Source organism: Folsomia candida, unplaced genomic scaffold, assembly GCF_002217175.1.
Source record: "Folsomia candida strain VU population unplaced genomic scaffold, ASM221717v1 Fcan01_Sc003, whole genome shotgun sequence".
NCBI classification, from domain to species: Eukaryota; Metazoa; Arthropoda; class Collembola; order Entomobryomorpha; family Isotomidae; genus Folsomia; species Folsomia candida.
This window is the reverse complement of record NW_019091195.1, coordinates 2,993,035-3,008,329: the sequence shown is the minus strand read 5'-3', so window position 1 is coordinate 3,008,329 and position 15,295 is coordinate 2,993,035. Positions and strand designations below refer to the sequence as shown.

Here is a 15,295-nt window from a genome sequence, read left to right as displayed (position 1 = left end):
GTACCTCATAGAAATTGTTGACATTTATCTTTAAATCAGAATTTTTATTTCATAATTTGGTTAGAGGCTTGACAATACTGTTTTAACGTAGGCGAATAACGTATTATTAGTTATGGTTTTGGTCCAACTCCACGGCATAATTCGTAAACTGCTGCGGCTACTTCCTGTAAATAGTATATACGAATTTTATTTTATATGACAAGTGACGTGTGCGTATTTTCCATACTTTTCCTAAAGCATCTGCATTTCCTTGCGTATTCGCCTCTGCATACACCCGAACAATATCCTCGGTACCAGATGGCCTAAATAAGATATACAAATAAGGTTTGCTGAGCCATAAAAGAAGACAAATGGCTTCACCTCACAAAACTTCTTCCATTTTGATATTTTCCAGCCAATTGGTCAATTTTATCTTGCAATCCAAGGGGTGAGACACACTTTCTTTCCGCATCTGCAGTTTTGATGACATTTCTATCTTCAACAGATACCTTCAATTGCCTATTTGGCAAATCAGTGTACCTACAAAAACAGAAACCACGGCACAACATGAACAAAATATCCACACGTAATTCTTCATTAGCTTTATCTCAATCAGATTTTACATGTTGTCCCAATCTTGAGCACTGTAACGGTAAATGGAAATTTAGGTTTAGTTATAATAGTTAAGTCTTACGGTTAATTTATCCAACCCACCTCCAGCCTTTCGAGTAAAGAATAGCCTCCACTCCCAATAAATCAGAAATTGCATCACCAACTGTAGAATTTATTATGTCCATGAATGACAACAATTCTTGGGCCGGTTTATTGTCTCCAGATCTAATGAATACATGTTTGCAAATTATAATACTTACACATAGAACGATAGAGTAATCTACTTAATTTTTTTGTATCTGATACTTACTTAACTGCATCACGGACCGAAGCGATTGCATTATTACTAAACAGAACTGTCCCATGGCCGTTAGCTTCAAAATATACTCCAATGTCGAAGGCTTGAGCTGCATGATGCAAATGTTTCACCCCGGTGGGTTCACAAGCCACAGGAATTTTCTAAAACAATATTTCAGTTTATTAAAAATCTCAAGCTAACAAGTAAGTTGTGAGGTTTGTAGCATACCAACACATCTTGAGCGTAATTTGTTGAACTTCCGTTCGCATAAGCAGTTTGTACCACGCCTGTCTTAAGCTGAAGATTTGCATGTTTTGTCAGCTCACTCAAGTGTTCCGCAAACTAGAAAATAAAATTGTTAGTTTTAATTGGTTTTATCTTTTTAACTGTATTATTTTTCAACATTTCTAGAGCATACCAGAAGTGATATTTTGTCCCCATCCAACATCTTGAACTTTGAATTACTATCAAAGTAATAATATATTAGGCGATCTGCATCCCCATCCAACGAGGCAAACCGTTCTCCAGGGGCTGGAGTTACATTTTCTGGGAATGTTTGTTGGACTTTTACAAAATCTGCTCCGCACTAGATACAGAGGCTTAAATTGGTTAATAATATTGAATTAGAATAACATGCAAAAATATGCGCAAATTACATTGTGATTTAGAATTCCTGGCTTTCCGTCATTAACCAAGGTCAACTTTAGATCGTTACTAATCTTATTTCCAATTTCTCGTATTTCTACAGCACCAATTCCATTTGCACAATCCACCGTGATAATAGGCTTGTATGCGCCTTGTGCAGATTTCTGTGTATTCATAAATTATCAAAACAAGTAGTGATCATGAAAATATTCAATAGAATTATATTTCCTTACACTCCCAATTGAGGTTAAAAATCCGGAAGACAACTTATCGTAATATCCAGCTTTGGAACATTTTCCATAGGCCTCATTCCCATTTCTGCACACCACCAGGTAATGCAACACTGGGGTGCTTGCCAAGTCCCAGTTGACAACCTCGCAGTTGTCGATACAACTAATGCCGTCTAAAACGGCTTGAGTTAAACGGGGGCTGCTTTCCCTGAAAAAATATAAAGACTCTTCATTATAGAATTTTTAATTATATTTTTATAACATGATTACTTGTTCTCATAAATGAGATATTTTTTTTAAATACCTGGTATCACGAGCAACAAATATTGAACCCTTCACTCCTAAATCAATCCCAGTGGTCTTAACTACATCCTCAACTGCGGATGCTAGCTTTGAGTCACTGTTAAACAAACAATATTTAATTGTTAAAATAAGATTAGTTAAGACAATGTCTTTGTAAATACTTACTCGAGGTTAGCGACTTTAGTAGCAATTTTCTCCCAAGCGTTCTCCAACATTTCACCCTCGGGGTCTACCAACTTTACTCCGTTGTCATCTTCAGGATTGTGAGAGGCAGTGATCATGACACCAATCGTGGCTAAAGTTTTGCGCATATATAACAATTAAAATACGTTGAATTATTATCGTCCGTAGAATATTACCATTTTTCTGCTTGGATCGAAGGGCCGAGAGAATTCCCACTCTGAACATTACATGGTCCAGGATAGAAGCCCTGAATTTAAAAATGAAATAAGTTTATAAAATCAAAAATGCTTAATAATAGTCCGTAATTAGTTAAGTAACGAATAATTCTACTCTTTCATCTTCTTACTTGTCCCGAAAGCCAGCCGTTCCATATCCGATAACTTTTCCAGCACTATTTGGATACCGAGTGGACAATTCCTCCACTTTGGCGAATGAAGCACTCATATTTCTACTTGGATTACGACTACGCACGTTACAACGTAAAATACAATTCTCCCTGCTAATAAATCTGTACCCTCGGAGTAGCACCACTTGGAATGACCGAAATGTAATTATTTTATCAATTTTAAACTGCTATCTTCAACTCGTAGTAAAAAACTGAATTGAGCTTGACATATGTAAATGTCTTTAAAAACAAAAGCTATCCTTTCACTCAAACTATTAGCCTTAGGGATCTACTAACCTACATTCATTTCATGCTACAATATTTAGAATGTACACGCAAATCGGTAAATTCAAGTACCTATCTCAAAGGAATATAAACACCCAACATGATAAATGTAGGGTGACGTACGTAAAGTACACTTATTCAGAATGAAAAACTTGTCTTGCAATGGTGGTGGAATAATAATAATGCAAAATCAATCGCACTTATATATTTTAATCAATCATCATCAGCCTTCAATAAATAACTGATATGCGCCGACTTTCGTCATTACTTGAAGTAGTTTAGCTTATTTATCGTCAGACCGGCTATTCTTACACGTTTTCATTTTCGGAATGCTTCATATCGATGCTTTGTTCCGTTTCATGCAAACGCCTGATACTTGAATGATCCAAGTTCAATTCTGTACGTTTCTAGCTTTGCATTGTTGTCCAAAAAGCAATAACAATCTTATCACGTAAACTAACGTTATGTGAGTTCTTTTAGTAACGTTTTTAGTTAGGATTATAACACCTGAACGTGTTAAGTTTAATGTGGGGCAGCTTAAGATAATTTAGTTTTACATAAACCTTGTAAAAATTATATTACAGTGCATAAGTGGTTATTTTTGTGCATGGTACTTTAAATATTCAATGTATAGGTAAAATATTCATTAGGAAACGACAAGGTCAGGAAATACGCAGGCGAAATACTTCTTTGTATTTAATTATTAGATACACTTTGTGCATAGGGCGTAGGACGATGGAAAGTTAGAAGCGAATTATAATCTTGGGCGATTACTTTGTTATTTATTATGTATGCGACCCTCGGTCTTCCTGTGTCTTTGTCGATAGAAATTACAGTACGAAAAACAGCTTTTCTTGATTGATGATTCTCGCCAGTGTCAACCCTTCCCTGATTACGGGCGATTGTTTTCCTGAGTAAAAGGCATTTTCTCTCATTTTACGGAATTATGTATATACAATCGGAATAAGGCCTAAACAATATTAAGATTTATTTGTGGGTGACGTGCCAAACGTAAAATGACGGATGTATGTACAACTTTGCATATTATACAAGTTGAGAGGTGAAAATTTTAGTATTACTGTATTTGATGAGGACGATAATTTCGCATTCATCATCATATCCCAGAAAATTAAAATTTATCATTCCAAAGTTCGCTATTTATTTTGCTCTGAATGTTTTGATTGAATTAAGGAATGATTATATTGCGGGCATGGTTGCATTTGTTGGCCTCTCTAGATAATCAACCTGCACACGTTTGTACTTTTCGTATAAATGTAGGAACACGGCACAACAATCTGAAACAAATTGGGGGTAATTTAATTACTGAAATCACTTTCAGCGTTACGAAATTAATCGCCTCTAGAGTCCACTCAGAATTAAATGACAGCGTGGATCAAGGTTTGCAATTTTGAACGTGATTTCCTACAAATCTAAATTATGGTGTCACCTCAAACTGTGTAATTATTAAGGTCACTGTATACTTTTTTAGCGTAAAATTGAATGAAAACAGGGCTGCAAACGGCATATGCACGTAAATACATGGAATAAATCCGATCAATTTTTTTCACTTATACGCAATTTAGTGATAATAAGTAACTCCATGAATAACATGCTCCTTTTTGTGTGAAGTTTTAAACACAAATTCGGTGGAGACCTACAAATGAACATGTTGCATAACGTATTATAATCACATTAGTGTATTTTGCTGTTTTGTTAAACAATTAAATTTCCATTCACCCAAAACCCATTAATTTGGTTTCCGTACCAAAAATTTACTGTTGCGAGAAACTTTATAACACTCACAGTACACGGTTCAAGGGTTCAACTTTTAATGACTATGCAACAAGCTGCAGCCTGTGAAATGCAAAATACTAATTAATGCGATTATTTGTCCTCCTTGAAAATGTCAAATGGCAACTTTTATTTAAATATCCTAAAGCAAATGCTGAGAACTAAACATCAAAGCGCTGGAATTATTTCTATCTATTTCTGGAATTCACAGTAGTATTAAGTAAATATACAAAAAGGTTTAGGCGGAATTATGCTTTAAGCAGTGTAAGACAAAGACATTATCATTCTCCAATTTTGCACTTAAAGTTTGAATTCTATAAGGTTAGGGGATTTAATGCTTTTGTCGTCTTATGATGTATGTACACGTTATTCGTACATTGTCAATCTTCTTTATTCATTCATGCAATAAATTTCAAGTTTAAGTTATTGAAGAAATACATAGAATAGAATTGAAATAAGTATGTAATGATTAATATTCTAATTCAGTTTCTCATTAAATCGTGTATTAGGACGATGTAATCAAGTGATTGTGACCGAAACCAAAATGATACAAGGAAAAAAAGAAATTATATGATGGTGAAAATAGAAAAAGCTTCCTTTGAAAGTGAAAGTTGATATGCGCAATATTGTCTTATTGTAGATTGAATATGTCGACACATACGTACGTACACATCACACTAGGTAGCTGATTATTATCTACGAGTTAATTTCCCTAGATAGTTAAGTCCTCGGCAATAACTTATACCGGACTATTTCCAGGTTTTATTACATCACAATGTCAAGAATAGACATACATACATCAAAATCTGCATAATATCCAATTTCTTACACTTATGAGAATGTTACGTAACATATTGTCGATTAAGTAGCTTGCTTTATCTGTTTACAACTTTCGATACTACGATATTTTATTGACACTATGTACGTCTCGCAGGCTTCGTATTAGTTTTTTGAGTTAACTACGAATATTTATACAGATGTCAATAAATTCTTGCAAACAACTTAATATTGTGCTCCTGCTTCTCAAATATGAAAAAGTAGAGCTAATCATTTTTCTTTTCATATTGGATTTTTATTTTGCCAAATTTCAACCCGTGCACCCACTTTTCCACATTTTCTTCAACTTTCCCCACTTTCTCCTCTCCCGTCGTGTAGTTTAGTTGCTCGTCGAGCGTTGAAAGCAGCACATCTCCACTTACACCACCTGCATCACCAGCCACACAGGGAAAGCGTACAAGCATCAATCCGCAGAAACGCACGTCTCATTTTGCCTCCTTATTACTTAAATCCTTTGATTAAACCCTTCACCACATTAATTTATCGCTTTTCTATTCTGTTCATAAATTAAAAGTGAACTCGATATCATTAACATTACAATCTACATACAGAATCATAAATCAATCAGTTTCATTGGCCCGGAAATCGAAAGTTTATTAAAACAAACAGACCGAGCTTAAAAACCTTTCACCCGCAGTAATCATTTACATCCGTCATTTAACGTAATTCTGCACGAGTTACGAGAGTCGGTAAGTGCTTAATCGTTATTACATTTTGAAATAAGATTAATCTTTTAGCGATATTTATCCATCCAAGAAAGCGCATCGAAAAGCGATACTCTTAAAATCTTTCCAGAATTTCAGTTATAGATAGCACACACATTGTTGACATTGGTAAAAGCAAATATTGAACTAAATTCCTGGTACTTTGTTAAACTATACTTAAAGCTGCACCTATTTAGTTATTGATAATCGATCATACGTTTAATTTTCAAGATAAGAAAACCATAAGACATTTACAAAAATAGGTGGACTAACATTGACTTGGGCACGCTCTCTTGGCATTCTTTTAACTTATAAATACATTGATGAACTCGTTGAAGCCCGAGTAATTGCGCTATAAAGCTGGTGAATCGAATCATTATTTCTTGACACTTATTGTCATTTTCTGCAAGAAATTGATGTCGACACTGAGCAAGGCGGTTCAGACTGGAAGGAAATGGGGAAGATTAATTTCAAGTGGCCCAATCGACCTCTCGCTCTCTCCTCCTTTCACTGCCAAATGTCTCATTTCATGTGAAAGTGATCCGACACTCAACAAACTGACATCAAGTATATCTCTCTGTCTATTATTGACCATACTGCATTAAACAAGCAACATTTCCCAATTTAAGTATCAACCTCAACCAGCATCATTCCTCTCTGGAATATTTGCATAAATAAGATATGTACACGGAGCAGAGTCACTTGGTTGATTAATTTCACTTAATTTCCCATCAAAAAACTCCATTTTCTCTCGAATCGAACCTTCTTTGTGGAGTTTCCTCTTTCAGTTTCGAATTTGAATAAGCATCATCGATTTCATAAAATATTCAACTGTGCGTCGTCTCACTTTCTCATATATTTAAGTAGCCCAGAACAAAGAGTAAGAAAGAATTGGCTGGGGCCAATCCCCATTTTTCTGTGCATCATCTAATCTATATCAATATTTTTTATCAAGGTTGGCGGATCTCCTCTTCCAAAGACTAGTCTAATCTAATTTGCTCGACCAACTAGACTATCTTCTTCTGGAAAAATTCTACTGTTATATAATTTTACATATCTCGACGTCGTATAAGAAAGATGAGAACATTTCTTAAAGAATGATGATGATGATGTCGACACCACTCTTCTCTGCATCTGCCCCCCATCAGGTAACACCTTTCTCTACTTTCTCCCTCGATTTTCTCGCTTTTTACAATTTAGCAGAAATCATCATCACTCACACCCTTGCATTCCACCCACTCTGCTTAACGCGGACTTGCCTTTCTCACCATTCATATTTTTTCCTGCTTTCTGCCATAAACTTGTGGTTATGTATTTCACAACCCACCAAATATGGAGCATTTTTCATGCATAACTACGGATGTAAAGAAGGGAGCATAATTTTTATGGGCATAAAGACTTGATAGCGCATCAAACCTTCCGCATCTTTCGGTTTCCTAAATTTGTTATGTCGTCATACGACCGTCGTCATATAACGTCGTCATGAAATGCTATGCGGCAAACAGCCTCCTTGACATTGTTTCTGTCACAACCCTGCTGAAAGTGTCAATCGTTGGAAATAGGAATTAATTTGCTCATACGTGAGTGGACAAATTCTACGTCCTATTTTCTAAACTTGAGATACTTGATCGGGTTGATGAGTAAACAGATACATATGTACATACAAATAGATAAGTACATACATAGTTAAGCAGGCACATCTTGCGTGGGAGGTTGATTGCCTGAAATGAAAACCTTTGTGCGTGTGCTCAAGTGGTGCTTGTTGTGAATAGTTTTTTATTGTGTTTCAAGTTTTGTGTTGATGGAAATTGGATACCGAGAATAATCCTTTCTCTGGACTGCTAATTGAACAAGCCTGGTTTGTTTCCTCTAAAAACGTGTTAATCCGTTGACATAAGTTTCAACATGTGGCAATTTTCCAGAGAACAATTGTCAGATTTCCAGCGTTATATGAATTGTATGTGATGCATTGGAAAGGTGGTGTAGCAAATAATGCTAAACTGAATTTCTATGCCGTACAATTTACTTCTTGTTGCTGATTCGTCACTCCGTGCAATTTTTATCCAAGCTAGGGCTGATAAAATCGTCATGTCCGTATATCTGTTGGTCGGTGACACGATATCGGTCGAATGGTTTAACTTTAACCGATGTATGCACATATGTATCTGCCTTGAATTTGGCAATTAGTATGTAGACACCAGATTAAAAATAAAATTTAAAGTATTAAAATTCAGTAAATTGAAGATCATTGTTAAAACTGGTTTTACTAATTCGTCGAAAAAGTTGAAATTTTGCAATATAAGGGCAATTCGATACGCAGAGATTCCACTTTTATAAAATGTTGGTCAAAGGTCTCAAAAATGTTCTAATTTTCTGAATCGAGTTTTGAAATGAAAGAAGTGGTGAGACGAATTACTAGCTTGGGCTACATCAAGTCTGCAATGTACATTTTGACAAGAAATTTGCAAACTCCTCCTTATTTATACTACTTTTAGTACACATTTTTCGAAAACGTATTCAAGAAATCCAACTCATTAGTGCCTACGCTAGAATGAAGTTTTGCTAATTTGTGCGTCCAATTAGTTAGTAGCTAATGGCTTATTCCAGACCCGTACTTACATAGCTTTAATTAAAAGCTGTATGTCGAGTCTGTGTTCAAGATAAATATTCATATTTACAAATGAGACTTCTATACGTCACTCCATTGCTATTTGATTCAAATAGCAAAAAATAAGTACATTTCCGCAATCTGTGAAAAGAAAGTTTTGAAAGTATCAAAAAAGAAGAGTCGTCAAAATTTGACATTACCCAACCGTCTAAACGCCACTTAAAGTTTGAGAGATGGACTTTTCACAAAAATACCTACAGCCTGCTTTTCCAACATTTCCGGAATTATTAACGATTACACTCGTTCAAACTTAAATCGTCCAGTTTCGGTAGTAAATAGTGGCAGGACTTTTTCTTACCAACAATGGCTGGAACTCAAAGTTCGTTTTTAATAGTAGTTTAGCTTAACCTTGCCATTCCTTTTCCTTTCCATCCCAAATACTTGACTGTGATGAAGAGTTTTCCTGAAAGTGAAAGCTCTTCGTCACCATCGGTCGAGTGAGAAAAGTACTTTCACTCATTTTCACTTAATATCTCACTCTCTATACCAACTCTTCGTTCAACTTGAAAAACTCCAGAGTTGAGGAAGTGATAAAATTTTAAACCTTTTAAGCAGAAGGCTCCTAAAGAAGCTGGTATTTCTAATCGAATACTGCTTTTCTCCTTCACTTACACATTCCAACCCCGACTTTCTCCTATGTTTTATGGCCTAGGAGGCCGACGCTTTCTTATTAGGCAAATTTATCTGTTGACTCTAATCCTTCTCAAAGTTTTCTCTTCGACTGTTCGGCTCTAACTAGTTTTTCAAGTATTTACACGGACTTGAAATTGGAATTACAATAATATCTGTAATTATATTTCGTCAAACCGGATCGTTGTTTTTAACTTGTAGTTTTACATATTTTCCCACCGAATAATTAATTTAATTAAAGAATATCCAGATTTAATCGGACTTTCAGAACAACACACGCTTTCACCACAAAGTTCGCTATTGGCATGTTTTGACGGTGAAAGTGAGATCTTTCCCTTGACCCAGATATGTGTACTACAAGTGACAGCAGGTTGTTGCAGTTTGCAATAATAACTTAATTTATATATTCCTGTAGAGATTTTAGAAGTGAAAGCACGATGCGCAGTATGCAGTTTAAATTACAGATCAGGAATGGCAGATGGATGGATGGCTAGCTAGATTTGACTAGATGGCCTGAAGGCTGGGTCGAAGAGTGAAAGTGAACCACCGCCACTGCCCATTTTGTTGGGCTGAGCTTTCATAAATCAATTACTCGTGTTGAACTCGGACCAGATTTCTTGAAGTGCGACAAATTGAATCAGAATTACTCAATTATTTCACACTACCAACGAGATTACACAAATCATGTGGTAGATTTTCGGGGAATTTTGACCCCCACCGACTTGGTGTGATCTATGCAACATGGGAAAAGATTCCTTGACCCCTACCCCCTTAAATCGATCACATGCTTTTTGCACAGTTCCAAGCAGTAAATACTATGAAGCATTACTCGCATTTTGTTTACAGCATTACCACGAAGGATTCCATAAAATAGAATTAAGTTAATTGAGTTGTGGTGCGTTGTGGAAGAATTTCAAAATAGCGAGTAATAAAATTATCTCGTATTTACACGTGCGTTAAGTTATGGAATTTCCTGTGCAGTTGTATAAATGATGACATATATTCCTGTAGCATTTTCCCGTCAAATTCCAAATCGCAATATGTGCTAAATACGACGGAAATAAATATGTAGATAAATTCTTTGAAATGAAGAAGTCTCTGGCTGGAGATGGATCCAGGTCGTCACTCTGAAGAGAGATATCATTTACTTGTAAACGAGTTTCAAAATTGTGTTGGCCATTTCAAGTGTCACAATTCCAACCTCGTGAATATGCACACATAATAATTCTTTGTCATCATTGCTCTGTCCATTCGACTATGATCGAACAGAAATCTCTTTTGTGTTCAGCACACGAAAATATATTATGCATGCATCAAAATGGATGTCTATTGTTGTATTCTTTAGTTATGCAACCAAACCATTTCTCCGCCAATAGGCAATCCATATTATGCTTACCTGCATAGATACACCAGCCAATCTGGAATAAATAAGTACGTGGAAGATAATATAAATACATATTAACACCAATTGACTATGTATTAAATTAATGGGTATAATAATTATGTATACTAGTAGATTTTGTACACCAGTTACATATTCACACAACAATCACTGATTTTTATGACTGAATAAATAAAAGTAAAAGTTCAACCGTTGGGTTGATTACTAAAGAAGGTCAAACGAAGGAGGATGAAATGCGCATAATGATGAAATTTTACGATAACTTTTACATCATGTAAATTTTTGTTTTTATTCATTTCAAGTGTTTAAATGATCAAAGTACTGTTTTGTTACATATACAGATGATCAAAAGATTTTCGTAAAAAATAACATGTACAATTCGTCTGGTCGTCACTGGGGGCTTTTATCTCTGTGCAAATGAAATAACCATTTACGTACTTTACACGTCGGTGTAGCGCATAAAATTAGTGACACACTTGTTTCATATAATCGAGGATACAGAGATGGATTATTAAAGGTTTTTAAGAAACACTTTATTTTGATTCATTGAACATTAACTTTATTTGAAAATAAGTTGAATTCAAGAACTTCATGTTTCATTTAACTGTGGTTAAGAACGTAGGAGTCATTTATACAGATCGCATCAGAGATTTTGTCCATGATCCTCGACACTCACAAGGATAATAATTGTACCTACGCTTATATTTGTTCCGTAAATAAACAAATCACGAAGGGGTGGCCAAGTCACGTCACATCCTACGTTTCTGCTTATCCTTGGTTAGATGGTCTAAGAGTATAAAGTGATTCTAGCTCTAACTTCATACTCCCACGGCAAGCTAAGGAAAATTAAATCCCATTGTACTCTTGTATTTTATGAAATGACAAATAATTAGGATTCTAGGTCAGCAGGACAACATGATTCAAGAATAAATGGAGAAACTTTAGAATTTGTCTCAGCATGAAGCAACTCTTTCTTTGCGAAATATTCCATCGTCTCGCCACTCACAACTTGACGTTGATAACTGTTAATTTTTAGTTCTTATGACCCTTGTAACAAATGTTACGATCTTATATGCAAACATAGTTTAGGTGTTTTGAGTGTACAAAGCTTCGCAATTTGAAATACGGATCCTGTCTACATTCATATGTTGTATGTGTATTTGCTGTATGTCTTACAAAGCCACAACTTCACATACATACTTTCATCATGACTTTGGCAACTTTGACAACTGCGTTTCTGCAATTTAATTTGACCATAATGGGGACTTAATGGAACCCGTTCTGAAATGATTACTCACTAGTCACGAGCAGCAGTGGTCTAGATTCTTCATACCCATTCTTAAATATGTACTTAGCCAGCAGTCCCCATGTTGACAGGTTGATGAAATTGTCCAGAAGTAAATTGCATTCGTTACGTCCGAATGAGCAGCAAACTGATAATTTCGGAGCAAATTGGGTGACTTTTTAGACTCTGCTCTGCGGCCTGATAATAGTTACGTTAGTTATAGATTAGTCGTAACTCGTGTGATTACAGTCGTGAACTTATCGTCCTAACAATCAGTTTAGTAAATCAGTCAAGAAACCTTAGAAAGTCCAGGGTTACATCCATTAACTAAATATTATCAAGTTGAAGGGGTCTTTCTTGGAATATTTAAATTGAGAAGGTATAGAAAAAGTGCACATGCATGTAATATGCACTTATATTTAATATGCATTTACATGCATGCATAAAATAATCTGTGTACATAATACACAATTGGTGAATTAGAATATATTTTATTAATCAATTTCACACATTTTCTACTGTCAATAAACAAGGGTTCATAATTCCTTTGTTGAAGTGCTTCCAATCCTCAAAGTCAAATGATTCCCCCCAAAAAACGTGCAGCACGTGTCCTTTCTCTACCTCGAAGAATCGTAAATATATGTACGGCATGGCGTACTATACATATCCACGAATCCAGCCGCAGCGTAACAAGTATTCACGTCACATCAACTGCCAAAGCAATTGACCTCAAATGTCGGAAGAGTAAAGAGTGCTCAATTGAAACGTTCAAGGTAGAAGCAGCAGCAGCAGGTAGAAACAGACACAAACTTTCCCCTGTGTAAACCCAGCCAGCCAGGAAACCACAAAGTAACAGAGTAAACGGTAAAAGACCGTGTGCAATATTTAAATAGATAGAAAGCCACATCACACAGTGGTCCCTTCATGCAAGCGACCTGGGAAACCGCAATACAAGAAGAACGAACAAAGCCAGCAACGACGAGATATTTAGTAGCAGCAGCAGCAGTGGCGGAATTAAACAACCAATTTTGTGGACAGCAAGCCTTGAAATGCTGGATAATGTGGTGGATAATGTGGCTACTCCAGACAAAGTAATACTTTCACCACCAATCATAAAAGGACTTAAACTTCTCCTCCGTAAAGACAAACACCTTGCGAATGTGCTGGCTGGGGGCAGAATTGTTAAATAATTACCCCGCTTGTCTAAATTTTTTACATTTCTAGAGAAAGGCACGTAGCGTTTTGGTGTTTTATTCACTTCTCCGTACATATAAACGAGGTGTGTATGCAATTACTGGGTTACGCAACAAAAACAACACACATATTTGCTCAGCTTTGCTTTAACAACAACAATAACTTGTCTGCAGCCCAAAAAGGGGTATGAAACTGAAACTGCTGAAAGAAGAACAAAGAAAGTACGGCATTCCTCGCATGGTGTGTGGTCATGAACCACATTCTCAATCAGACTCAGACAGGCAAAGTCAAAGAACAAACAAAACCAATATCATCCAGCAATCATCCAAGCCAGGCATGTTCTTATCGTCCTTACGCTACGTTATGAAAGTGGTTTGTAATCTATAGATCCCTTCTGAGTGTAGATAATTTTTAATTAAATATGATGGACGTAGAAGCATTTAGTAATAATAAAATACGAGACGCGTAATAAGGAGTGAAGTTTTTCAACAGTGCCCAATTAGCTGGGTGCCGTAGTTGACGGAATCCTTGTCAACATAAAATTCTAAATATCGACTTTCAGATATTTAGAACGTTTGAGGATGTAAAAATTTAAACGATATGGGTCGAGAGTGAAAGTTTGATGTAAGTCCAATTCCGAAAAGAGTATGCGCAGATATGTAGTATCCGTAATATTGAATTTATATAACAATATGCTCTAATGAAAAATCTAATCGAATTATATAATTTAGCAAAAAATATCAGAATTTCTCCAGATTTAGCTGCGTTCTGTTGAGTCAGCAATATTTGTATTCCATACTTCACGTATTTATTGTTGTAATTTACTGATCAACCCGGAAATCAACTTGACAAGTTTACATCGCAATAACGAACTGAACGAGATCTTCTAATCCCTCAAGTCCCTTGCAGTAGTTTCATCCAAAAACTTCATTCCCTGCCATTGCCAATTTTTGTTTAACAGCTCAAGTGGCTTCCGGACTTATATATTTCCTCCTTTTTTATTGTCACTTAAAACAAATCAGAATCTTGATAATTTCTCTAAATGGTTTGGTGAAATGAGCATCAAATAATTCAATTTTTGAACTGAATTATCAGTCTAAACTTTAGAAATATGCATTTGCGAAGTATTAAAATAGGTGCACGCTTACACATTTACTTTCTCGGATGGCCTCGATCCAAAAATTATAAATGGTTGGTTTGTTTCTCAATAAGGTGGCTGGAGCTACGCCTGAAGGAAAAATATAGAAAAGTAATTCCATGAGCGGAATGAAGATGAGATGAGATGACATTCTACTCATGTAAAAAATACTTCCACCTGAATTAACCCAAGTGTCATTGCAGGAAAAAATTGAGATGGAGCTCTGATTACTTTTCTTTACACTTTCTATATCATTCAAACATTTCCACCACATTAATTCTTGTCGACTGACTCGTAATATCTGTCTGTATACTTATCAACAATTTTAGACTTGAGCCTTCATGGCCTTATTCCTGATATTACCTTTACCCTTTGGCCTGGTCTGATTTTTCCACTAGGTAATTAGGCCCATTCTAGAATTGCACGTCACGTCTAAAACTTGAAGCAAGCAAATATAACGCGACGAAAAATCAAGCCATCATTATTTTTCGGAGAGTCAACTCTATAAAATAAGTTTATCTCTTATGTATCTAGGAAGTTATACAAAGTGCATGCGTGGGTTATCTCTTTTAAAACGAAAGGAAATTGCAATCTGGTCGGCCCCAAAATCTCAGAATACGTAACGATTTATTTGCTTATACATACTTGTTGTTGCAACATCCTTAATCCTGCTTACTTATTCAGCAGCCGAATTAAAGTCTATAATTCTGTTAGTAGAATCTGATT

The 15,295-nt window shown here is 35.7% G+C and overlaps 2 protein-coding genes across 2 annotated transcripts in view; one reads left to right on the top strand and one right to left on the bottom strand.

The window, feature by feature from the left end:
- Positions 1-17: 17 nt before the first annotated feature.
- On the bottom strand, positions 18-3,096 carry LOC110846478 (phosphoacetylglucosamine mutase). The gene is made up of 14 exons (XM_022093247.2): positions 2,597-3,096; positions 2,427-2,497; positions 2,233-2,362; positions 2,069-2,164; positions 1,768-1,972; positions 1,546-1,698; positions 1,308-1,475; positions 1,118-1,231; positions 902-1,050; positions 694-816; positions 603-623; positions 361-519; positions 227-302; positions 18-164 (listed from the first exon to the last, which is right to left on the bottom strand). Exons 1-14 carry the CDS (start codon positions 2,692-2,694, stop codon positions 111-113), a joined length of 1,617 nt encoding a protein of 538 aa, XP_021948939.1. The 5' UTR covers positions 2,695-3,096; the 3' UTR covers positions 18-110.
- Positions 3,097-3,291: 195 nt separating this feature from the next.
- LOC110846739 (dopamine receptor 2) overlaps positions 3,292-15,295 on the top strand; it is a 35,360-nt gene continuing 23,356 nt past the window's right edge. The window contains exons 1-2 of the mRNA XM_035849460.1: positions 3,292-6,237; positions 7,208-7,400. Coding sequence (XP_035705353.1) covers positions 7,350-7,400 — 51 coding nt within the window. The 5' untranslated portion in view covers positions 3,292-6,237; positions 7,208-7,349. The remainder of the gene's footprint in view (positions 6,238-7,207; positions 7,401-15,295) is intronic.